The 27,679-nt window shown below is 44.9% G+C and overlaps 1 protein-coding gene across 1 annotated transcript; it reads left to right on the forward strand.

The window, feature by feature from the left end:
- Positions 1 to 14,562: 14,562 nt before the first annotated feature.
- LOC115187810 (zinc finger protein with KRAB and SCAN domains 1-like) lies at positions 14,563 to 16,269 on the forward strand (the record flags this gene model as incomplete). Its single annotated transcript, XM_029746859.1, has 2 exons — positions 14,563 to 14,596; positions 15,531 to 16,269. Coding segments are annotated over 2 exons (636 nt in total), but the record flags the coding sequence as incomplete, so codon positions are not given.
- Positions 16,270 to 27,679: the final 11,410 nt, after the last annotated feature.

Here is a 27,679-nt window from a genome sequence, read left to right on the forward strand (position 1 = left end):
TGTTATCTTCATTAGCTTAGCCTCTTCTGTAGCTTGTCAGCTATGTGTCTGGCTATCCCTGTTCTCTCCCCTCTGCACAGGCCATACAAACGCTTCACACCGCGTGGCCGCTGCCACTCTAACCTGGTGGTCCCAGCGCGCACGACCCACGTGGAGTTCCAGGTCTCCGGCAGCCTCTGGAACTGCCGGTCTGCGGCCAACAAGGCTGAGTTCATCTCAGCCTATGCTACCCTCCAGTCCCTAGACTTCCTGGCGCTGACGGAAACGTGGATTACCACAGATAACACTGCTACTCCTACTGCTCTCTCCTCGTCTGCCTACGTGTTCTCGCATACCCCTAGAGCATCGAGCCAGCGGGGTGGTGGCACTGGAATCCTCATCTCTCCCAAGTGGACATTCTCTCTTTCTCCCCTGACCCATCTGTCTATCTCCTCATTTGAATTCCATGCTGTCACAGTTACCAGCCCTTTCAAGCTTAACATCCTTATCATTTATCGCCCTCCAGGTTCCCTTGGAGAGTTCATCAATGAGCTTGATGCCTTGATAAGTTCCTTCCCTGAGGATGGCTCACCTCTCACAGTTCTGGGTGACTTTAACCTCCCCACGTCTACCTTTGACTCATTCCTCTCTGCCTCCTTCTTTCCACTCCTCTCCTCCTTTGACCTCACCCTCTCACCTTCCCCCCCTACTCACAAGGCAGGCAATACGCTTGACCTCATCTTTACTAGATGCTGTTCTTCCACTAATCTCATTGCAACTCCCCTCCAAGTCTCCGACCACTACCTTGTATCCTTTTCCCTCTCGCTCTCATCCAACACTTCTCACTCTGCCCCTACTCGGATGGTATTGCGCCGTCCCAACCTTCGCTCTCTCTCTCCCGCTACTCTCTCCTCTTCCATCCTATCATCTCTTCCCTCTGCTCAAACCTTCTCCAACCTATCTCCTGATTCTGCCTCCTCAACCCTCCTCTCCTCCCTTTCTGCATCCTTCGATTTTCTCTGTCCCCTATCCTCCAGGCCGGCTCGGTCCTCCACTCCTGCGCCGTGGCTCGACGACTCACTGCGAGCTCACAGAACAGGGCTCCGGGCAGCCGAGCGGAAATGGAGGAAAACTCGCCTCCCTGCGGACCTGGCATCCTTTCACGCCCTCCTCTCTACATTTTCCTCTTCTGTCTCTGCTGCTAAAGCCACTTTCTACCACTCTAAATTCCAAGCATCTGCCTCTAACCCTAGGAAGCTCTTTGCTACCTTCTCCTCCCTCCTGAATCCTCCCCCCCTCCCCCCCCCCCCCTCCTCTCTCTCTGCGGATGACTTCGTCAACCATTTTGAAAAGAAGGCTGATGACATCCGATCCTCGTTTGCTAAGCCAAACGACACCGCTGGTCCTGCTCACACTGCCCTACCCTGTGCTTTGACCTCTTTCTCCCCTCTCTCTCCAGATGAAATCTCGCGTCTCGTGACGGCCGGCCGCCCAACAACCTGCCCACTTGACCCTATCCCCTCCTCTCTTCTCCAGACCATTTCCGGAGACCTTCTCCCCTACCTCACCTCGCTCATCAACTCATCCTTGACCGCTGGCTACGTCCCTTCCGTCTTCAAGAGAGCGAGAGTTGCACCCCTTCTGAAAAAACCTACACTCGATCCCTCCGACATCAACAACTACAGACCAGTATCCCTTCTTTCTTTTCTCTCCAAAACTCTTGAACGTGCCGTCCTTGGCCAGCTCTCCTGCTATCTCTCTCAGAATTACCTTCTTGATCCTAATCAGTCAGGTTTCAAGACTGGGCATTCCACTGAGACTGCTCTTCTCTGTGTCACGGAGGCTCTCCACACTGCTAAAGCTAACTCTCTCTCCTCTGCGCTCATCCTCCTAGACCTATCTGCTGCCTTTGATACCGTGAACCATCAGATCCTCCTCTCCACCCTCTCCGAGCTGGGCATCTCCGGCGCGGCCCACGCTTGGATTGCGTCCTACCTGACAGGTCGCTCCTACCAGGTGGCGTGGCGAGAATCTGTCTCCACACCACGTGCTCTCACCACTGGTGTCCCCCAGGGCTCTGTTCTAGGCCCTCTCCTATTCTCAGTATACACCAAGTCACTTGGCTCGGTCATATCCTCACATGGTCTCTCCTATCATTGCTACGCAGACGACACACAATTAATCTTCTCCTTTCCCCCTTCTGATAACCAGGTGGCGAATCGCATCTCTGCATGTCTGGCAGACATATCAGTGTGGATGACGGCTCACCACCTCAAGCTGAACCTCGGCAAGACGGAGCTGCTCTTCCTCCCGGGGAAGGACTGCCCGTTCCATGATCTCGCCATCACGGTTGACAACTCCCTTGCGTCCTCCTCCCAGAGTGCTAAGAACCTTGGCGTGACCCTGGACAACACCCTGTCGTTCTCCACTAACATCAAGGCGGTGACCCGATCCTGTAGGTTCATGCTCTACAACATTCGCAGAGTACGACCCTGCCTCACACAGGAAGCGGCGCAGGTCCTAATCCAGGCACTTGTCATCTCCCGTCTGGGTTACTGCAACTCGCTGTTGGCGGGGCTCCCTGCCTGTGCCATTAAACCCCTACAACTCATCCAGAACGCCGCAGCCCGTCTGGTGTTCAACCTTCCCAAGTTCTCTCACGTCACCCCGCTCCTCCACTCTCTCCACTGGCTTCCAGTTGAAGCTCGCATCCGCTACAAGACCATGGTGCTTGCCTACGGAGCTGTGAGGGGAACGGCACCTCCGTACCTTCAGGCTCTGATCAGGCCCTACACCCAAACAAGGGCACTGCGTTCATCCACCTCTGGCCTGCTGGCCCCCCTACCTCTGCGGAAGCACAGTTCCCGCTCAGCCCAGTCAAAACTGTTCGCTGCTCTGGCACCCCAATGGTGGAACAAGCTCCCTCACGACGCCAGGACAGCGGAGTCAATCACCACCTTCCGGAGACACCTGAAACCCCACCTCTTTAAGGAATACCTGGGATAGGATAAAGTAATCCTTCTAACCCCCCCCCCTTAAAAGATTTAGATGCACTATTGTAAAGTGGTTGTTCTACTGGATATTATAGGTGAATGCACCGATTTGTAAGTCGCTCTGGATAAGAGCGTCTGCTAAATGACTTAAATGTAATGTAAATGTCAAAATAGATATGGTATTAAATGTCAGGAATTGTAAAAATTGAGTTTAAATGCATTTGGCTAAGGTGTATGTAAACTTCTGACTTCAACTGTATGTATTAAAATACCCTCAAATAAAAGGTGACATTATATACTGTCACCTCATATGAAACATTTGATCTAAAATCCAAAATGTTGGAGTATAGAGCCACATTTAAAATGTTTGCTTCACTGTCAAAATAGATATGGTGTGGACTGTATACTCAATACAATCTAAATCTGATACCTCACTGTCTGTCTTTTGACTGATACTGCTTTTAAACTGGTCTGGTCAGTCTACTCAAATATTTGTACTGTACATATTTCTCTACAAGTAATATGATCATTTAAAATAAAGATTTATTAATTGATGAATAGATTTGGCAGGTTTCAGGACACTGATTTCTGAAAATGTAGAAACAAATATGCTGCCAGTATTTTCACCACCAAAGAATAGCAGTGTGATTTTAATATGATTTGACTCTTTGCAGGCTGTCAGGCTGTGGAGTCACAGAGAAAGGCTGTGATTCTCTGGTCTCAGCTCTGAGGTCAAACCCCTCACACCTGAGAGAGCTGGACCTGAGTAACAATGACCTGAAGGATTCAGGAGTGGAGCTGCTCTCTGCTGGACTGGGGAATCCCCACTGTAAACTGGAGACTCTGAGGTCAGTATTCCTGTAGTTGGTCAACAAGTGTTTCGTTGTAGTCTCTGTTATTGGTAATGGTGAGAGGTTAGCATGTTTTGTTGTATCCTCTGCTGCGTTCAAGGAATATCGGATCAAATACTCAACTTGTGACTACTTTAAGCCACTATGAGTGAATTGGTCAGAAAACATATGACTTCTTTAAATAGGGGGACTAGATACATAAAGTGCTTTCATTTTTCTAAATGGTGAAACAGATATGTATGAAAATATCCTCAAATAAAAGGTGACATTATATACTGTCACCTCATATGAAACATTTGATCTGAAATCCAAAATGCTGGAGTTTAGAGCCACATTTAAAATGTTATCTTCACTGTCAAAATAGATATGGTGTGGACTGTATACTCAATACAATCTAAATCTGATACCTCACTGTCTGTCTTTTGACTGATACTGCTTTTAAACTGGTCTGGTCAGTCTACTCAAATATTTGTACTGTACATATTTCTCTACAAGTAATATGATCATTTAAAATAAAGATTTATTAATTGATGAATAGATTTGGCAGGTTTCAGGACACTGATTTCTGAAAATGTAGAAACAAATATGCTGCCAGTATTTTCACCACCAAAGAATAGCAGTGTGATTTTAATATGATTTGACTCTTTGCAGGCTGTCAGGCTGTCTAGTCACAGAGGAAGGCTGTGCTTCTCTGGTCTCAGCTCTGAGGTCAAACCCCTCACACCTGAGAGAGCTGGACCTGAGCTACAATCACCCAGGAGACTCAGGAGTCAGACTGCTCTCTGCTGGACTGGAGGATCCACACTGCAGACTGGAGAAACTCAAGTATGTAGAGGGTTTATGTCAATGTTCATATCAGACATGTTTGACTTTTCAGGCTAGTTAAGACAAACATTCTGACCACCACTTGGACAAAGTTATATGCTGACTGTGTGTGTGTGTCCAGTGTGTGTGTGTGTGTGTGTGTGTGTGTGTGTGTGTGTGTGTGTGTGTGTGTGTGTGTGTGTGTGTGAGTTCGTTCAGGTGTATCCCTCAATGACTGTCTGTTTTTCTGCTTAAACAAAACACACAGGACACACACGACACACAAACACACACACACACACACACACACACACACACACACACACACACAGGACAAATACACACACACACATAGGACACACACACACACAGGACAAACACACACACACACACAGGACAAACGCACACACACACACACACAGGACAAATACACACACACACACACACACACACACACACACACACACACACACACACACAGGACAAATACACACACACACACACACACAGGACAAACGCACACACACACACACACAGGACAAATACACACACACACACACACACACACACACACACACACACACACAGGACAAATACACACACACACACACACACAGGACAAATACACACACACACACACAGGAGAAATACACACACACACACACGACAAATACACACACACACACACACACACACACACACACACACACAGGACAAATACACACACACACGACAAATACACACACACACACACACACGACAAATACACAGACACAGGACATACACACACACACACAGGACAAACACACACACACAGGACATACACACACACAGGACATACACACACACACACACAGGACATACACACACACACACACAGGACATACACACACACAGGACATACACACACACACACACACACACACACAGGACACACACACACACACACACACAGGACATACACACACACACACACACACACAGGACATACACACACACACACACACACACACAGGACATACACACACACACAGGACATACACACACACACACACAGGACACGGACACACACACACACAGGACACGGACACACACACACAGGACACGGACACACACACAGGACACGGACACACACACACACACAGGACACGGACACACACACACACACACAGGACACGGACACACACACACACACAGGACACGGACACACACACACACACACACAGGACACACACACACAGGACACACACACACACACAGGACACACACAGGACACACACAAAAACACACAGGACACACACAAACACACACAGGACACACACACACACACACACAGGACACACACACACACACACAGGACACACACACACACACACACAGGACACACACACACACACACACATACAGGACACACACACACACACACACACAGGAGACACACACACACAGGACACACACACACACACACAGGACACACACACACTCACACACACACACTGGACACACACACACACACATACTGGACACACACAGTGGAGACATACAACGCTTGACCGTGTGTGTATGTGTTTGTCCAGTGTGTGTGTGTGTCCAGTGTGTGTGTGTGTACAGTGTGTGTGTGTGTGTGTGTGTGTGTGTGTGTGTGTGTGTGAGAGAGTTCAGGTGTATCCCTCAATGACTGTCTGTTCTTCTGCTTACCGCTACAGTGTGGAACATGGTGGAGAGAACAGAATGAAACCTGGGATTAGAAAATGTGAGTGTTGACTGCTGTGAAGAATATGACTAAGAATAAGTCTTAATTCAAGTTAAGTCAAAGACCATCATCATTACTGACTTGGTCATATTAAATATCATCTGTAGTTCTACAGAAGCAGAAATCAGGGACACCAACGTTTACAAAGAGTTGATGTGACAGTGTGTGTGTGTGTGTGTGTGTGTGTGTAATTAATGTGAATAAGCGTGTATTATATTACCATACAGTATAACATGTGATCATTCAACAAGTCTCAAGTTACCTTAACTTCACCTTTTGATACCTAGAAACATCTACATTAAATGAATTAGTGAAAAGTGAGTTAACATTCTGATGTGAATGATGATGATTTCTAATATTGTGTCTGGTTTCATCCATCAGATGTCTGTGATCTCACACTGGACCCAAACACAGTAAACAGACTCCTCTCTCTGTCTGAGGAGAACAGAAAGGTGACATGGAGAGAGGAGCAGCCGTATCCTGATCACCCAGAGAGATTTGAGGACTGTAGACAGGTGTTGTGTAGAGAGGGTCTGACTGGGCGCTGTTACTGGGAGGTAGAGTGGAGTGGGGAGGCTGGTATAGGAGTGACATATAAAGGAATCAGCAGGAGAGGATGGGATGATGACTGTTGTCTTGGATACAATGACAAGTCCTGGAGTCTGTTCTGCTCTGACAACAGTTACTCTGCCAGGCACAATGATAATCCCACTACCATAGACGTCCCCTCCTCCAGCTCCCACAGAGTAGGAGTGTATCTGGACTGGCCAGCCGACACTCTGTCCTTCTATAGAGCCTCCTCTGACACACTGACCCACCTGATCACATTCACCTCCACATTCACTGAGCCCCTCTATCCAGGGCTTAGGGTTGATTATGAATCCGACTCAGTGTCCCTGAAATAATAACTGGACACACACACACACACACACACACTGGACATTCACACACAGTGGATACACACATGCTGGACACACAGGACACACACTAGACAAACACACACACACACACACACACACACACACACACACACACACACACTGGACAAACACACACACACACACACAGGACACACACACACACACACACACAGGACACACACACACACACACACACAGGACAAACACCCACACACACACACAGGACAAACACACACACACTGGACAAAACACACACACACACACACACACACACACACACACACACACACACTGGACAAACACACACACACACACTGGACACACACACACACACTGGACAAACACACACACACACACTGGACACACACACACACTGGACAAACACACACACACACACTGGACACACACACACACTGGACACACACACACACACTGGACACACACACACACACTGGACAAACACACACACACACACACACTGGACAAACACACACACACACAGGACACACACACACACACACACACACAGGACACACACACACACAGGACACACACACACACACAGGACACACACCCACACACACACACACAGGACAAACACACACACACTGGACAAACACACACACACACACACACACACACACACACTGGACAAACACACACACACACACACTGGACACACACACACACACTGGACAAACACACACACTGGACAAACACACACACACACACACTGGACAAACACACACACACACACACACACACTGGACAAACACACACACACACGCTGGACAAACACACACACACACACACACACACACTGGACAAACACACACACACACACACACTGGACAAACACACACACACACACACACTGGACAAACACACACACAGGACACACACACACACACACACACACAGGACACACACACACACACACACACAGGACAAACACCCACACACTGGACAAACACACACACACACACACACACACACACACACACACACACACACACACACACACACACACACACACACACACACACACACACTGGACAAACACACACACACACACACTGGACAAACACACACACACACACTGGACAAACACACACACACACACTGGACAAACACACACACACACACACACACACACTGGACAAACACACACACACACACACACACACACACACACACACACACTGGACACACACACACACACACACACACTGGACACACACACACACACACACACACTGGACACACACACACACACACACACTGGACTCACACACACACACACACACACACTGGACAAACACACACACACACACACTGGACAAACACACACACACACTGGACAAAAAAACACACACACACACTGGACAAACACATATACACACACACACACACACACACACACACACACACACACACACACACACACTCACTGGACAAACAGGACACACACACTGGACAAACAGGACACACACACACACACACACACACACAAACACACACTGGATACACACACACACACACACACACACTGGACACACACACACACACACACTGGACAAACACACACACACACACACTGGACAAACACACACACATACTGGACAAACTCAAACACACACACACACTCACTGGACACACTCTCACACACACACATGCGCGCGTCTTCCTATAATTGTGAGGACCTTGACCCAGGACCTCTTACAATAACACTGTTAAAATACCAATGTGATCATTTGTTGTCTTTTATGTTGAATAACAAATTGTATAATTATATGTGGACATACGCTCCATAGTTGTACAATTATACATGGATATATTGTACTTTTCATAATAAAACATACTTGAAACAAGAAAAGACGTGTTAATTGTGAAAACAATTTAGTTATTGATTTTACATCATGTCTCTGTCAAATATGAAATGAAATACAAAACAATTAAATATTTACAACAGAGTGTTGTGATGCAGGGTTACTATAGCAACAGAGTGTTGTGATGCAGGGTTACTATAGCAACAGAGTGTTGTGATGCAGGGTTACTATAGCAACAGAGTGTTGTGATGCAGGGTTACTATAGCAACAGAGTGTTGTGATGCAGGGTCACTATAGCAACAGAGTGTTGTGATGCAGGGTTACTATAGCAACAGAGTGTTGTGATGCAGGGTTACTATAGCAACAGAGTGTTGTGATGCAGGGTCACTATAGCAACATAATGTTGTGATGCAGGATCACTATAGTAACAGAGTGTTGTGATGCAGGGTCACTATAGCAACAGTGTTGTGATGCAGGGTCACTATAGCAACAGTGTTGTGATGTAGGGTCACTATAGCAACAGTGTTGTGATGTAGGGTCACTATAGCAACAGAGTGTTGTGATGCAAGGTCACTCTTCTCACTCTCTGCTCTCTGTTCTCTGCTCTCTCTCTCTGCTCCCTCTCTGCTCTCTCTCTCTGCTCTCTGCTTTGCCTGCTCTCTATGCTCTCTGTTCTCTCTGCTCCCTCTGCTCTCTCTCTCTGCTCTCTGCTTTCTATCTCTCTCTCACTGCTCTCTGCTCTCTATCTCTCTGCTCCCTCTGTACTCTCTCTCTGCTTTTCCTGCTCTCTATGCTCTCTCTCTGCTCCCTCTCTGCTCTCTCTCTCTGCTCTCTCTTTCTCACTCTCTGCTCTCTCACTCTCTGCTCTCTCGCTCGGCTCTCTCTCTGCTCTCAATGCTCTGCTGCTCTCTCTTATCTCTGCTCTCTCTGCCCTCTCTGCTCTCTGTGCTCTCTCTCTCTGTGCTCTCTCTCTCTGTGCTCTCTCTCTCTGTGCTCTCTCTCTCTGTGCTCTCTCTCTCTGTGCTCTCTCTCTCTGTGCTCTCTCTCTCTGCTCTCTCTGCCCTCTCTTCTCGCTCTCTCTGCTCTCTCTCTCTTTTCTTTCCCTCTGCTCTCTCTGCTCTCTCTCTGCTCTCTGTTCTCCGCTCTCTCTCTCTCTCTGCTCTCTCTGTTCTCTGCTCTCCCTCTCTCTCTCTGTTCTCTCTGCTCTCTCTGCTCTCTGCCCTCTCTGCTCTCTCTCTCTCTGTTCTCTGCTCCCTCTCTCTGCTCCCTCTCTGCTCTCTCTCTCTGCTCTCTGCTTTGCCTGCTCTCTATGCTCTCTGTTCTCTCTGCTCCCTCTGCTCTCTCTCTCTGCTCTCTGCTTTCTATCTCTCTCTCTCTGCTCTCTATCTCTCTGCTCCCTCTGTACTCTCTCTCTGCTCTCTCTGCTCTCTGCTTTTCCTGCTCTCTATGCTCTCTCTCTGCTCCCTCTCTGCTCTCACTCTCTGCTCTCTCACTCTCTGCTCTCTCTCTGCTCTGCTCGCTCTCTGCTCTGCTCGCTCGGCTCTCTCTCTGCTCTCAATGCTCTGCTGCTCTGCTGCTCTCTCTTATCTCTGCTCTCTCTGCCCTCTCTGCTCTCTCTGCCCTCTCTGCTCTCTGTGCTCTCTCTCTCTGTGCTCTCTCTCTCTGTGCTCTCTCTCTCTGTGCTCTCTCTCTCTGTGCTCTCTCTCTCTGTGCTCTCTCTCTCTGCTCTCTCTGCCCTCTCTTCTCGCTCTCTCTGCTCTCTCTCTCTTTTCTTTCCCTCTGCTCTCTCTGCTCTCTCTCTGCTCTCTGTTCTCCGCTCTCTCTCTCTCTCTGCTCTCTCTGTTCTCTGCTCTCCCTCTCTCTCTCTGTTCTCTCTGCTCTCTCTGCTCTCTGCCCTCTCTGCTCTCTCTCTCTCTGTTCTCTGCTCTCCCTCTCTCTCTCTGTTCTCTGCTCCCTCTCTCTGCTCCCTCTCTGCTCTCTCTCTCTGCTCTCTGCTTTGCCTGCTCTCTATGCTCTCTGTTCTCTCTGCTCCCTCTGCTCTCTCTCTCTGCTCTCTGCTTTCTATCTCTCTCTCTCTGCTCTCTATCTCTCTGCTCCCTCTGTACTCTCTCTCTGCTCTCTCTGCTCTCTGCTTTTCCTGCTCTCTATGCTCTCTCTCTGCTCCCTCTCTGCTCTCACTCTCTGCTCTCTCACTCTCTGCTCTCTCTCTGCTCTGCTCGCTCTCTGCTCTGCTCGCTCGGCTCTCTCTCTGCTCTCAATGCTCTGCTGCTCTCTCTTATCTCTGCTCTCTCTGCCCTCTGTGCTCTCTGTGCTCTCTCTCTCTGTGCTCTCTCTCTGTGCTCTCTCTCTCTGTGCTCTCTCTCTCTGTGCTCTCTCTCTCTGTGCTCTCTCTCTCTGCTCTCTCTCTGCTCTCTCTGCCCTCTCTTCTCGCTCTCTCTGCTCTCTCTCTCTTTTCTTTCCCTCTGCTCTCTCTGCTCTCTCTCTGCTCTCTGTTCTCCGCTCTCTCTCTCTCTGCTCTCTCTGTTCTCTGCTCTCCCTCTCTCTCTGTTCTCTCTGCTCTCTCTGCTCTCTGCCCTCTTTGCTCTCTCCCTCAGCCTGCTATCTGCTCTCTCTGCTCTCTCAGCCTGCTCTCTGCTCTCTCTCTCTCAGCCTGCTATCTGCTCTCTCTCTGCTCCCTCTGCTCTCTCTCTCTCTGCTCTCTGCTTTTCCTGCTCTCTATGCTCTCTGTTCTCTCTCTGCTCCCTCTCTGCTCTCTCGCTCTGCTCTCTGCTTTTGCTGCTCTCTCTTTCTCACTCTCTGCTCTCTATTTCTCACTCTGCTCTCTCTCTCTTTGCTCTCTGCTCTCTCTCTGCTATCTCTCTCTGCTGCTCTCTCTCTTATCTCTGCTCTCTCTCTGCCCTCTCTGCTCTCTCTGCTCCCTCTGCTCTCTCTGCCCTCTTTCTTCTCACTCTCTGCTCTCTTCTCACTCTCTCTGCTCTCTCTCTCTCTGCTCTCTCTCTCTGCTCTCTCTCTCTGCTCTCTGCTCTCTCTCTCTCTGCTCTCTCTCCCTCTGCTCTCTCTCTCTCTCTGCTCTCTCTCCCTCTGCTCTCTCTCTCCCTCTGCTCTCTCTCTCCCTCTGCTCTCTTCTCACTCTCTGCTCTCTTCTCACTCTCTGCTCTCTTCTCACTCTCTGCTCTCTATCTGCTCTCTCTGATCTCTGCTCTCTCTGTGTTCTCTGCTCTCTCTCCCTCTGCTCTCTCTCCCTCTGCTCTCTCTGCTCTCTTCTCACTTTCTGTTCTCTGCTCTCTGCTCTCTCTGCCCTCTCTTCTCTCTCTGCCCTCTCTCACTCTCTAGTCTCTCTCTGCTCTCTCAGCCTGCTCTCTGCTCTCTCTGCTCTCTGCTCTCTCTCTGCTCTCTGTTCTCCGCTCTCTCTCTCTGCTCTCTGCTCTCCCTCTCTCTCTCTGTTCTCTCTGCTCTCTCTGCTCTCTGCCCTCTCTGCTCTCTCAGCCTGCTCTCTGCTCTCTCTCTCAGCCTGCTATCTGCTCTCTCTCTGCTCCCTCTGCTCTCTGCTTTTCCTGCTCTCGATGCTGTCTGTTCTCTCTGCTCTCTCTCTGCTCTCTCTCTGCTCTCTCTCTCTCTCTGCTCTCTCTCTGCTCTCTCTCTCTCTCTGCTCTCTCTCTCTGCTCTCTCTCTCTCTGCTCTCTCTCTCTGCTCTCTCTCTCTCCCTCTGCTCTCTCTCCCTCTGCTCTCTTCTCACTCTCTGCTCTCTTCTCACTCTCTGCTCTCTTCTCACTCTCTGCTCTCTTCTCGCTCTCTGCTCTCTTCTCGCTCTCTGCTCTCTCTCTTCTCACTCTCTGATCTCTGCTCTCTCTCCCTCTGCTCTCTCTCCCTCTGCTCTCTCTGCTCTCTTCTCACTTTCTGTTCTCTGCTCTCTTCTCTGTCTGCCCTCTCTCACTCTCTAGTCTCTCTCTGCTATCTCAGTCTGCTCTCTGTTCTCTGCCCTCTCTCTTCTCTCTCTCTGCTCTCTTCTCACTCTCTGCGATCTCCCTCTGCTCTCTCTCTCCCTCTGCTCTCTCTCTCCCTCTGCTCTCTTTGCTCTCTGCCTCTCTCTCACAGCTGTCTCTCTGTGTTCTCTGCTCTATCTGCTCTGCTCTCTGCACTCTCTGCTCTCTCTGCCCTCTGCTCTCTCTGTCATCTCTCTCTCTCACACAGCTCTCTCTCTCTCTCTGTTTTCTGCTCTCTCTCTGCCATCTCTGTCCTCTGCTCTCTCTACTGTCTGCTCTGCTCTCCTCTCTCTCCCTCTCTACTCTCTCTCTCTGCGCTCTCTCTGCGCTCTCTCTCTGCACTCTCTCTCGCTCTCTGCAATCTTTCTGCTCTCTCCATCTGCTCTCTCTGCTCTCTTCTCTGCTCTCTGCCCTCTCTCTGTTCTCTGCTCTCTCTCTGCTCTCTTCCCTCTCTCTGCTCTCTTTCTCCCTCTGCTCTCTGCTCTCTCTCTCCCTCTGCTCTCTCTCTCTCTCTGCTCTCTCTCCCCCCAATCTCTCTTGCTTTTTATATCTTAACAGGGATGCAGTTTGGACAATCACCACTTGATGGCAGTGTTAAACCAGAAGTGATGAAAACAACATCACTGCATCGAGAGAGAGTCTAATATACTGATACACAGTGCATTCAGAAAGTATTCACACCCCTAAAACTGGCCTGTCACAAAAACTGGCCTGTCACTAAAGCTGGCCTGTCACTAAAGCTGGCCTGTCACTAAAACTGGCCTGTCACTACAACTGGCCTGTCACTAAAACGGGCCTGTCACTAAAGCTGGCCTGTCACTAAAGCTGGCCTGTCACTAAAACTGGCCTGTCACTACAACTGGCCTGTCACTAAAACGGGCCTGTCACTAAAGCTGGCCTGTCACTAAAGCTGGCCTGTCACTAAAACGGGCCTGTCACTAAAACGGGCCTGTCACTACAACAGGCCTGTCACTACAACGGTCCTGTCACTAAAACGGTCCTGTCACTACAACGGGCCTGTCACTACAACGGGCCTGTCACTACAACGGGCCTGTCACTACAACGGGCCTGTCACTACAACGGGCCTGTCACTAAAACGGGCCTGTCACTACAACGGGCCTGTCACTAAAACGGGCCTGTCACTACAACTGGAAGTAGATATATTGTATAACTAAAACAGTAGAAGACGGAGAAAGAAGCTCTGGTGAAAGAGGAGGAGGAAGAGAAGGATGTTACAATACAAAAACAAGTAGAGGGTGAGACTGTTACAGTGAAAGAAGAAGAGAAAGACGTTTCAGTTAAAGAAGAGGAAGAAGAGGATGATGCTGCAGTTAAACAAGAGGAAGACGCGTTCAGAGTGAAAGAGGAGGAGGATGTTACAGTAAAAGGAGAGGCGGATGCAGTTTATGGAGTGAAAGAGGAGGAGGGGGAGATGACTGTCACGTTGAAAGAGGAGGAGGAGACAGGAGATCTGATTAAGACCAGTAAGTACTGTCTTAAAATGCGTGGTTTTAAAGCGAAGTTCGACTGAATGTTTATGCTTGAATATGTTGTTTAATGTAGGAATTGATAAAACTAAGATGTGTATACCACCAACGAGCGGGTCACCAACAACACGTTAACAATGGATTTACACGCAAAATCCCATCTTTAATGTTTCACAGAATGGACTTGCTCTTATCATGACTCAAATTACGTTGCATTACACTGGAGCGCGATTCCATGCCAACGTGGGCCGATAATATTTTTCGTATCTCAGAATATATTGTTTTGGCAATTCTCTCATAGAAACCTCATTGGAGGAAGTATGTTCGATATGTTTTTTACATTTGTAACACAAACCATGTTTGAGAAAACCATGATAAAAGGGCCATTATAGGACCTTTTTAGACCTGTGCATGCCTCCTGTCAGACCCCGTGACCTCTGACCCCTACATGATACAGACATCTAGTCATTATACTGTCAGACCCCATGACCTCTGAACCCTACATGATACAGACAACATCTAGTCATTATACTGTCAGACCCCATGACCTCTGAACCCTACATGATACAGACATCTAGTCATTATACTGTCAGACCCCGTGACCTCTGAACCCTACATGATACAGACATCATCTAGTCATTATACTGTCAGACCCCATGACCTCTGACCCCTACATGATACAGACATCTAGTCATTATACTGTCAGACCCCGTGACCTCTGACCCCTACATGATACAGACATCATCTAGTCATTATACTGTCAGACCACATGACCTCTGAACCATACATGATACAGACATCAGCTGTGAAAACTGACCTTGGGTTATTGAGGGATGTAATCTAGATTAAACCTCATAGGAAGACAGTTTTATCATGTGGAGGTTTCATTCAGGCCTCTGTTTAACAAAATAATCAGTTTTATCTTTGGCAGGAGAGAGACCAGACTCTCCCTCTGACAGCAGGAAGAGTCCTTCAGGGGAACCAGACCCAGAGACGCCCAAACCAGCCAAACGACATCACTGCTCCTACTGCGGAAAGAGTTTTCCTAAGTTACGAAAACTAAAAGAGCATGAGAGGACACACACAGGAGAAAAGCCTTTCCAATGTTCCCAGTGTGGAAACAGTTTTAGTCTGTTAGGGAGCCTGAAAATACATAAGAGAATACACTCTGGAGAGAAGCCTTATCACTGCTCCCACTGTGGAATGACTTTTATCTGCTCAGGGAGCCAGAAGTTACATGAGAGAGTACACACAGGAGAAAAGCCCTACGACTGTTCCCACTGTGGAAAGAGTTTTAGTTGGTTAGAAGGCCTGAAAAAGCATGAGAGGACGCACACAGGAGAAAAGCCCTACCAATGCTCCCACTGTGGAAAGAGTTTTACTCAGTCAGGGAACCTGAAATCACATCAGAGGGTACATCCACAGGAGGAGAAGACATACCACTGCTCTCATTGTGGAAAGACATTTTCCCAGTCAGAGGACCTGAAATCACATGAGAGAATAGAGAGGCTGTGTTCTGACTTATGTTTTTGACTGAGAATGTGTGTTTTTGTTCTTGCCAAATGAAATCATATTGTTTATATGAAATCATAAAAAACAGGTTTACTTTTGTGGATGTTTTTTCATCTGGCGACATGATCATGTCTAAAATCAGATAAAATATTTTAAAATGTTTTTTTTTCTTATTCGATTGATTGGATGCAAATGTCAACCCTATGATGTTGTTCATTATATTATTTGCAAAATGTAAATTATTATATAAGTAAGTAGCCTTGCACGAGTCCAGAACAGCTCATAGAAACAGGAGCCTTGTCTTGTATGATCCAGAACAAATCAAATCAAAGTTTACCTTACTGTGAAATGCTTACTTACAGGCCCTAACCAACAGTGCGATTTTAAGTAAAAAATAGGTATTAGGTGAACAATAGATAAGTAAAGAAATAAAAACAACAGTAAAAAGACAGTGAAAAATAACAGTGGCGAGGCTATAACAGTAATGAGGCTACATACAGACACCGGTTAGTCAGGCTGATTGAGGTAGTATGTACATGTAGATATGGTTAAAGTGACTATGCATATATGATAAACAGAGAGTAGCAGCAGCGTAAAAGAGGGGTTGGGGGGGCGGGACAATGCAAATAGTCCAGGTAGCCATTTGATTACTTGTTCAGGAGTCTTATGGCTTGGGGGTAAAAACTTTTGAGAAGCCTTTTGGTCCTAGACTTGGCGCTCTGGTACCGCTTGCCATGCGGTAGTAGAGAGAACATTCTATGACTGGGGTGGCTGGGGTCTTTGACAATTTTTAGGGCCTTCCTGACACCACCTGGCGTAGAGGTCCTGGATGGCAGGCAGCTTAGCCCCAGTGATGTACTGGGCCGTATGCACTACCCTCTGTAGTACCTTGCGGTCGGAGGCTGAACAGCTCACAGTAACAGGAGCCTATCTCCTGTGTCTGTAGTGTGAGGCAGCTTGATGTACAAGTTCTTCCCCTGGACAGGACTCTAGTCTATTAAGTTGCCCTCCACCAACTGCTGTTTTCAGATCTCGCAATAGGTCACGGATGTGATTCAGATCTGTGGCCTCGTTTATACAAATCTGTGCGTAAAACCAAATGCGTGGGATAATTTCCACGCAAAGCGTGAGATTTATCGACATGAACGTTTGCTTGAGAGAGAGAGGGTAAATTAAACGCACAGCCGTTACCATGTGTAAGCACAGTGCCACGTGGTGGACTGAGGGAACTTCTTGTCAAGCGTAGAATGGGGAAATATCTGTTGAGAATGTCTGTCTGACATTGTGAGAATAATAATGAAAATATTTATAGATGTGGCGGATGAATCAGAATTAGTTGGGTAACATAGATAATTAAGATCTTTTATTTGTATAATATGCTTATGTGAGATACTTGTCATTAGAATTGTCATGACGTTGGCCTGTGGGTAAGGTTTATGACCCCCCCATAAATACCTTTCTCCCTTCCCCTCTCTTTCTGACCCTACTGAAGGACTGTTGAATAGCCTTTGTTGAATATAGAGAGTCTGGGAACATCAAACAAATGGGGCAAAGGAACCATATTTTGGTAATAAAACCAGCTGGAAATATGCTTTGGAACTTAATGAGTATGGATGTCAGTTCGGTTGTCATCTGAGACATTATGACTGATGACAGGACGACATAAACTGTACCTGGGAAAGTATACACCCTCTAGTTATCAGAGTCACATGGAATTGTTATGCAATTGAAATGTTTGATATTTAAATAGTTTGTTAGGAGATTAAATGTAATTTTAGCTTCCAATTGAGAGAATTGGGTTTTCATAAGGAAAGTGCCCTGCTTGATCAGTGGCCCGCCCCTGTGAAGAGACAGGGGTTATAAACGATGAAACACACCCTCCTCCCCTCGCCACTATATAAGACAATGACACAATGTAACCAGTGGGTTCCACTACGTGAGGTCTGCAGCCTCTGCGTTACAAGGACACACATGTCAAGTACAGAACTAAGCCAACGTGAGCTTTGGTTGTGAATGGTATGAACTTTGAACTTATTCACTACAGATGTGATACTTCCTAGCCGTTGAGTTAGCAGCGGCCGCTGTAGACGTGGGCTAGGAAAGGACGGACGACGGATCCAGTCTACCACAGACAAAGATACTACAACGTATCCACTTTAACACCATTGACATTCTTCTGAGGACAGGAAGATCTGTTGTCCAACCCGGCCAGCATCTACGACCAATCTACCGAAGCGCAGCTCAGAGTAAATATTTATTGCATTTTCCTTTTCCAAATGGGTGGTAATTTAGAATGCATAAAATTCTGTATTTATGATAGCATAGCTGTTTCTGTGTTCCTCAGTCTTCCCGCTCTTTCATTCAAGCCCAACCCCCTTTCTTTGTGTAACAAGCCGCCATGTCGGCTCCGTCCACCAGGGACGTTTTCTGTATGACATCATTTGTATTCTGTGTATATGTAATTCTGTGTGATTAGTTGGGTATTTAGTAAATAAATCATTAAACCCAATTTTGGATTGCTGATTCAACTTGTTAGCCAGGGTTCGTGAAGATAACCAAGAATTTACAACTTTCATTATGAGACTGAAAATAAAATGAGGATTAATATTGACGGCTATCAATGTAAAATATTAAAGTCTTTAAGAGTTTATTCGTAAGATAACGGCTCAATAAACACTCTTCCGTGGTGTCCCGACTTTCTAGTTAATTACATTTACATGATTAGCTAATCAGGTAATATTAATTACAGAGAAAGGATTTTATAGAATAGCATGTCATATCACTTAATCCGGCATAGCCAAAGACACGACAGAATGTATCCCTTTGGACTCTGGTGTTGGCAGTTGCACTTCTCCCTCAGCTGGGGCTCAGTCACCTGGGGCCCAGAGAGGGCAGGCTTGTCTTTCATATGTCCCTGGTGCTATGCAGAATATCAGAAAGGGAAGAGGACAGAATGGAACATTGTCTTCATTTTGACATTTTAGTCATTTAGCAGACGCTCTTATCCAGAGCGACTTACAGTAGTGAATGCTTACATTTCATACATTTTATCTCCGTACTGGTCCCCCGTGGGTATTGAACCCACAACCCTGGCGTTGCAAACACCATGCTCTACCAACTGAGCCACCTATGGCGTGATTAATGGGGAACCAATTACTTGTCTCCACAATGTCTGTGCACAAGTCACTCCCTCCTTTGGCATTGAGGGGAGGTGTATGGCAGTGTCTGGAACCATTGTATGTCCTCTCTGATGTTGCACTTATCCTGGGATAGTGTATGACCTAGAGGCTCACTCCCCTCAGTGAGCTTGTCCAGGAGTGGGGTCAAGAGGAGCTTTACTTTAGATGGGAGTATCTAGAGTTGACAATTGATATATGCCATTGGATGAGTTGGTGTTTTTGTACTATGAAGTACCAGGAACGAGATTAGAACCTCGTCATAGGGAACAAACTGAATGATAATTTATAGCGAATACTATCTGGCTATGGGATACTCCTCTCTCTCAAGTTAAAGTTTTTCTTTGTGAACAGTTCAATCAATAATACAGTAGAAAAATCTATATACAGCATGTGCAAGTGAGGTAGGATAAGAGAGGTAAGGCAATAAATAGGCCATGGTGGCAAAGTAATTACAATATAGCAATTAAACACTGGAATGGTAGGATGTGCAGAAGATAAATGTGCAACTAACTAACTAGCTAGCTAACATCCTTGACCATGAGCTCACTAACCTACTACCCCTCTGCTAAAGAAGAGGAGGTCTACAGGACGGAGAAAGAAGCTCTGGGGATGAATATTGCTGTGAACGAAGAAGAGGAGGATGTTTTAGTAAAAGGAGAGGTAGAAGCTTTCAGAATGAAAGAGGAGGAAGAAGAGGCTATCAGTATCACATTGGAAGAAGAGGAGAATAACGTTACAGTGAAAGAAGAGGAAGAACCTTTTAGAGTGAAAGATGAAGAGGGGATAGAGGCTGTCACAGTGGAAGAAGAGGAGGTAGAAGCTTCCAGAATTAAAGAGGAGGAAGAGGAGGCCATAAGATTGAAAGAAGAGGAGGAGGAGGTTATAGTGAAAGAAGAGAAAGAACCCATTGGAGTGTCAGAGGAGGCTATCTTAAGAAAAGAGGATGAGGAAGATGTTTTGGGAGATGAAGATGAGGAAGAGGAGACTGAAGATCTGATTAACACCAGTGAGTACCGTCTTAAAAGCAGGGCCACAAACTGCCCTTGATGAATTAATGTATCGTTTTAATATATGGCTCTGGGCCTCGCCATTGGATCTTGGATAATATAACTTAAAAAATGTCCACTGAACTTAGTTCAACTGTCGTACCCCATCAGAACCCAAAATATAAGCTTGTTTTACTCCTTTGTTTGTGAACAATGTAATTGTAAAATAACACTGTATATCCTCAAAACATGGAGGTAGTTAAATGATGCTGAACCTGAGACATAAGATTGTTATAAAAAGTGCTATTGAAATGCAATAAATGATTACTATCTACACTGAACAACTATATAAACGCAACAATTTCAACCATTTTACTGAGTTACAGTTCATATAAGGAATCAGTCCATTGAAATACATTAATTAGGCCCTAATCTATGCATTTTACATGACTGGGCAGGGGCGCAGCCTTGGGTGGCCCTGGGAGGACATAGGCCTACCCACTTGGGAGACTGGCCCACCCACTGGGCAGCAAGGCCCAGCCAATCAGAAGGAGTTTTTCCCCACAAAAGGACTTCATTACAGACAGAAATACTCCTCAGTTTCATCAGCTGTCCGGGTGGCTGGTCTCAGACGTTCCTGCAGGTGAAGAAGCCGGATGTGGAGGTTCTGGGCTGGCGTGGTTACATGTGGTCTGCGGTTGTGAGGCTGGTTGGACGTACTGCAAAATGTTGTAAAATTACATTGGAAGCGGCTTATGGTAGAGAAATTAATATTACATTATCTGGCAACATCTCTGGTGGACATTCCTGCAGTCAGCATGCCAATTGCATGCTCCCTCAAACCATGAGACATCTGTGGCACTGTGTTGTGTGACAAAACTGCACATTTTAGTGACCTTTTATTGTCACCAGCACAATGTGCAAATGTGTAATGATCATGCTGTTTAATCAGCTTCTTGATATACCACACCGGTCAGGTGGATGGATTATCTTGGCAAAGGGGAAATGCTCACTAACAGGAAGGTAAACAATTTGTGCGTAACATTTTGAGAGAAGAAACACACATTTCTGGAATCTTTTATTTCAGCTCATGAAAAATGGGACCAACACTTTACATGTTGCGTTTATATTTTTGTTAAGTATATTTAGAGAGTTGGGCAACCTTCTAGAATTTGAATATTGTTATCATTCTAGACCATCAGTTATATCATTTAAATATTCCCCATGTATTGTAAATGGGGGCGCTAACATGGCTGCCATAATTTTATGTAAATGCAGAAACCTGTCCCCAACTCTCTAAATACCTGTCTCTGGACTGAACCATGTTGCACCGGGCTAACATGCTGACCAGACTATCGCGCATGTTGATTTTGTCCTCCCACACCAGACCCTATCAGGACTCGCAGGTTAAAATATCAAAACAAACTTCTTGCTAACTTGCTGTTGCTAGCTAATTTGTCCTATTTAGCTAGCTTGCTGTTGCTAGTTAATTTGTCCTGGGATATAAATATTGGGTTAATATTGATATAAGTGATATAACAAACACTACTCCCTCCACAGTACCTGGAGCATCACAGTGATATAACCAACACTAGTCACAGTGATATAACCAACACTAGTCACAGTGATATAACCAACACTAGTCACAGTGATATAACCAACACTAGTCACAGTGATATAACCAACACTAGTCACAGTGATATAACCAACACTAGTCACAGTGATGTAACCAACACTAGTCACAGTGTTATAACCAACACCAGTCACAGTGATATAACCAACACTAGTCACAGTGATATAACCAACACTAGTCACAGTGTTATAACCAACACTAGTCACAGTGATATAACCAACACTAGTCACAGTGATATAACCAACACTAGTCACAGTGTTATAACCAACACTAGTCACAGTGATATAACCAACACTAGTCACAGTGATATAACCAACACTAGTCACAGTGATATAACCAACACTAGTCACAGTGATATAACCAACACTAGTCACAGTGATATAACCAACACCAGTCACAGTGATATAACCAACACTAGTCACAGTGATATAACCAACACTAGTCACAGTGTTATAACCTACACTAGTCACAGTGATATAACCAACACTAGTCACAGTGATATAACCAACACTAGTCACAGTGATATAACCAACACTAGTCACAGTGATATAACCAACACTAGTCACAGTGATATAACCAACACTAGTCACAGTGATATAACCAACACTAGTCACAGTGATGTAACCAACACTAGTCACAGTGATATAACCAACACTAGTCACAGTGATTTAACCAACACTAGTCACAGTGATATAACCAACACTAGTCACAGTGATATAACCAACACTAGTCACAGTGATATAACCAACACTAGTCACAGTGATATAACCAACACTAGTCACAGTGATATAACCAACACTATAACCAACACTAGTCACAGTGATATAACCAACACTAGTCACAGTGATTTAACCAACACTAGTCACAGTGATATAACCAACACTAGTCACAGTGATATAACCAACACTAGTCACAGTGATGTAACCAACACTAGTCACAGTGTTATAACCAACACTAGTCACAGTGATATAACCAACACTAGTCACAGTGATATAACCAACACTAGTCACAGTGATTAACCAACACTAGTCCAGTGATATAACCAACACTAGTCACAGTGTATAACCAACACTAGTCACAGTGATATAACCAACACTAGTCACAGTGATATAACCAACACTAGTCACAGTGATATAACCAACACTAGTCACAGTGTTATAACCAACACTAGTCACAGTGATATAACCAACACTAGTCACAGTGATATAACCAACACTAGTCACAGTGATATAACCAACACTAGTCACAGTGATATAACCAACACTAGTCACAGTGATATAACCAACACTAGTCACAGTGATATAACCAACACTAGTCACAGTGATATAACCAACACTAGGCACAGTGTTATCACAACACTAGTCACAGTGATATAAACAAACACTAGTCACAGTGATATAACCAACACTAGTCACAGTGATATAACCAACACTAGTCACAGTGATATAACCAACACTAGTCACAGTGATATAACCAACACTAGTCACAGTGATATAACCAACACTAGTCACAGTGATATAACCAACACTAGTCACAGTGATATAACCAACACTAGTCACAGTGATATAACCAACACTAGTCACAGTGATATAACCAACACTAGTCACAGTGATATACCAACACTAGTCACAGTGATATAACCAACACTAGTCACAGTGATTATAACCAACACTAGTCACAGTGATATAACCAACACTAGTCACAGTGTTATAACCAACACTAGTCACAGTGATATAACCAACACTAGTCACAGTGATATAACCAACACTAGTCACAGTGATATAACCAACACTAGTCACAGTGATATAACCAACACTAGTCACAGTGATATAACCAACACTAGTCACAGTGATATAACCAACACTAGTCACAGTGATATAACCAACACTAGTCACAGTGATATAACCAACACTAGTCACAGTGATATAACCAACACTAGTCACAGTGATATAACCAACACTAGTCACAGTGATATAACCAACACTAGTCACAGTGTTATAACCAACACTAGTCACAGTGATATAACCAACACTAGTCACAGTGATGTAACCAACACTAGTCACAGTGATATAACAAACACTAGTCACAGTGATATAACCAACACTAGTCACAGTGATATAACCAACACTAGTCACAGTGATGTAACCAACACTAGTCACAGTGTTATAACCAACACTAGTCACAGTGTTATAACCAACACTAGTCACAGTGATATAACCAACACTAGTCACAGTGATATAACCAACACTAGTCACAGTGATATAACCAACACTAGTCACAGTGATATAACCAACACTAGTCACAGTGTTATAACCAACACTAGTCACAGTGATATAACCAACACTAGTCACAGTGATATAACCAACACTATAACCAACACTAGTCACAGTGATATAACCAACACTAGTCACAGTGTTATAACCAACACTAGTCACAGTGATGTAACCAACACTAGTCACAGTGATATAACCAACACTAGTCACAGTGATATAACCAACACTATAACCAACACTAGAGGTTTGACCACGTTAGGCAACCTAAAAGAACATGAGAGGACACACACAGGAGAAAAGCGTTTTCAATGTTCCTTCTGTGGAAAGAGTTTTACCCGTTTAGGAAGCCTGAAAAGGCATAAACGAATACACTCAGGGGAAAAGCCCTACCAATGCTCCCAGTGTGGAAAGAGATTTTGTAGATCACAGGACCTTACATCACATGAGAGGACACACTTTACCACTGCTCCCAATGTGGAAAGACTTTTAACTGATTAGGGATCCAGAAAACATATGGGATGACACATAGGAGAAAAGAGATTTACTCCGTTATGGAACCTGAAAGACCATGAAAAATACATATAAATACACAGGAGGAGAAGACATACCACTGTTCTAATTGTGGAGAGACATTTTCCCAGTCAGAGGACCTGCAATCACATGAGAGAATAGAGAGGCTGTGTTCTGACACGTTTTTGACTGAAATAGTGTTTACATTTTTTGTTTATATAAGAGAATGTTTTTCAAAAGATTTGCCCTCTTTTACATTCATAAAATGTGCATCTTTATGAACTTTGCCTGGATAAAAGTAAGTAAGTTGGCCTTGCCTGGTGTGAACCTTTCTGTAGCATAAGACAGCTTAATGCACAAGTCCCCGTGAACAGGACGCTTAGCCCAAATCTATTTTCTTAAAGCTGAGTGCCAAGCAGATGCACCTGGTCCCCATTTTTAAAGTCTTTGGTATGACTCAGGCGGGGAACCAACTACCAACCTTCCAATCTCAGGGAGGACACTAACCACAAGGACAATGAGTTGATTGTGATTCAAATAAAATTGTAATTAAAATAAAATGTTTTTGGATACAAGTATAAACTCTTTGATGTTCATTAAATGTTTTGGATATATTTTTTAAATGTAAATGATTAAATAGATGAATAGAATGTGCATTTCTTCATTCTAACCTTGAAACATCTTGAATTTTGTCTGTGTTACATTGAGTTAATTTGTGTACTAGTCATCAAACTAAATGAGTTTGAAAATGTGATGACGTTCTTAGAACATTGATAAGTTGTTGACATGAAGAACTCACTACCTCATGAATGTTCCCATCAGTATTATTAAAACACTCACTACCTCATGAATGTTCCCATCAGTATTATTAAAACACTCACTACCTCATGAATGTTCCCATCAATATTATTAAAACACTCACTACCTCATGAATGTTCCCATCAGTATTATTAAAACACTCACTACCTCATGAATGTTCCCATCAGTATTATTAAAACACTCACAACCTCATGAATGTTCCCATCAGTATTACTAAAACACTCACTACCTCATGAATGTTCCCATCAGTATTATTAAAACACTCACTACCTCATGAATGTTCCCATCAGTATTATTAAAACACTCACTACCTCATGAATGTTCCCATCAGTATTATTAAAACACTCACTACCTCATGAATGTTCCCATCAGTATTATTAAAACATTCACTACATCATGAATGTTCCCATCAGTAATATTAAAACACTACCTCATGAATGTTCCCATCAGTATTATTAAAACACTCACTACCTCATGAATGTTCCCATCAGTATTATTAAAACACTCACTACATCATGAATGTTCCCATCAGTATTATTAAAACACTCACTACCTCATGAATGTTCCCATCAGTATTATTAAAACACTCACTACATCATGAATGTTCCCATCAGTATTATTAAAACACTCACTACATCATGAATGTTCCCATCAGTATTATTAAAACACTCACTACATCCTGAATGTTCCCATCAGTATTATTAAAACACTCACTACATCATGAATGTTCCCATCAGTATTATTAAAACACTCACTACATCATGGCTGTTCCCATCAGTATTACTAAAACACTACCTCATGAATGTTCCCATCAGTAATATTAAAACACTACCTCATGAATGTTCCCATCAGCGTTATTCCACCATATCAGAGAAAACACAGGTGCCGATTGTTAAAAGGAATTGACTAATGAAACATATTTTGGTCTGAATATTAATAAAGTGTGGAATGCCATTAGTGGACTTTCATTATATACATCTACATCAAGTATATGAAAAAAACCCTGAAATGTCACATTTACATAAGTATTCAGGCCCTTTACTTGGTTGAAGCACCTTTGGCAGCGATTAAATCCTCGAGTTTAAGTAAGTGGCAGTGTTTTTACAACTAATGCCGGTTTGCCTGAGGCTGATGCCGTGCAGGTGTTGGAACACATGCATATTCACACACTATCATTCAAACAAACACATACAAGAACACACACTTACATGTAATAGTGCCAGACATGCACACAAACATATACAGTTGGCATTGCTGTTATGATTTTAGTTGTCCTTGATGTCCTTTGTTTTAAATGTATTATTTTGTTTTATAATTTTTTTGCATTGTTTGCTGTTTTCTTCTGTCTTTTCCTTTTTTCTCTTTAGTTCATTCTGTTGGTTGTTGGTGCATTGGGGGGTTCTTGGAGGTGGGGAATGGAATTAACTGTCTTTTTTTATTAGGGGGGACTGTGGGAGGGGTCTCGAATGGTTGAGGGACAGCTATTGGGGAACTGTGGGGGGGATCTTGGAGGGTTGAGGGACAGCTATTGGGGAACTGTGGGGGGATCTTGGAGGGTTGAGGGACAGCTATTGGGGAACTGTGGGGGGATCTTGGAGGTTTGAGGAACAGCTATTGGGGAACTGTGGGGGGGGATCTTGGAGGGTTGAGGGACAGCTATTGGGGAACTGTGGGGGGATCTTGGAGGGTTGAGGGACAGCTATTGTGGAACTGTGGGGGGGATCTTGGAGGGTTGAGGAACAGCTATTGGGGAACTGTGGGGGGATCTTGGAGGGTTGAGGGACAGCTATTGGGGAACTGTGGGGGGGATCTTGGAGGGTTCGGGTTTCACTAGATTGTGATCATGAAAAAGGAAACTATGACATATTTTATATCACTATCATGCACACGCACCCTCACACATAAGGATGGCTCTGTTGTGGAAAGACTGATACATGTTTGATAGTGTCTTGATGCTGTATTGTTTGTCCTTCATGTTCTAATACTTTAATGTTACCCCTTCCTTGTGTTGTTTGTAATAAATAATAATATATATATATGTTTTTAAATCAGTCGGGGTCTAAACTTACTGTTGAGAGTTAGAATAGAAGAATAGACCAGGTGTCATTTAGAAATGTGGTTGTTCATCAGCAGTTTTTCTCTTGGAAAAAATAAAGAGGTGGGGAAAA

This window comes from Salmo trutta, unplaced genomic scaffold, assembly GCF_901001165.1.
Source record: "Salmo trutta unplaced genomic scaffold, fSalTru1.1, whole genome shotgun sequence".
In the NCBI taxonomy this organism is placed as follows: Eukaryota; Metazoa; Chordata; class Actinopteri; order Salmoniformes; family Salmonidae; genus Salmo; species Salmo trutta.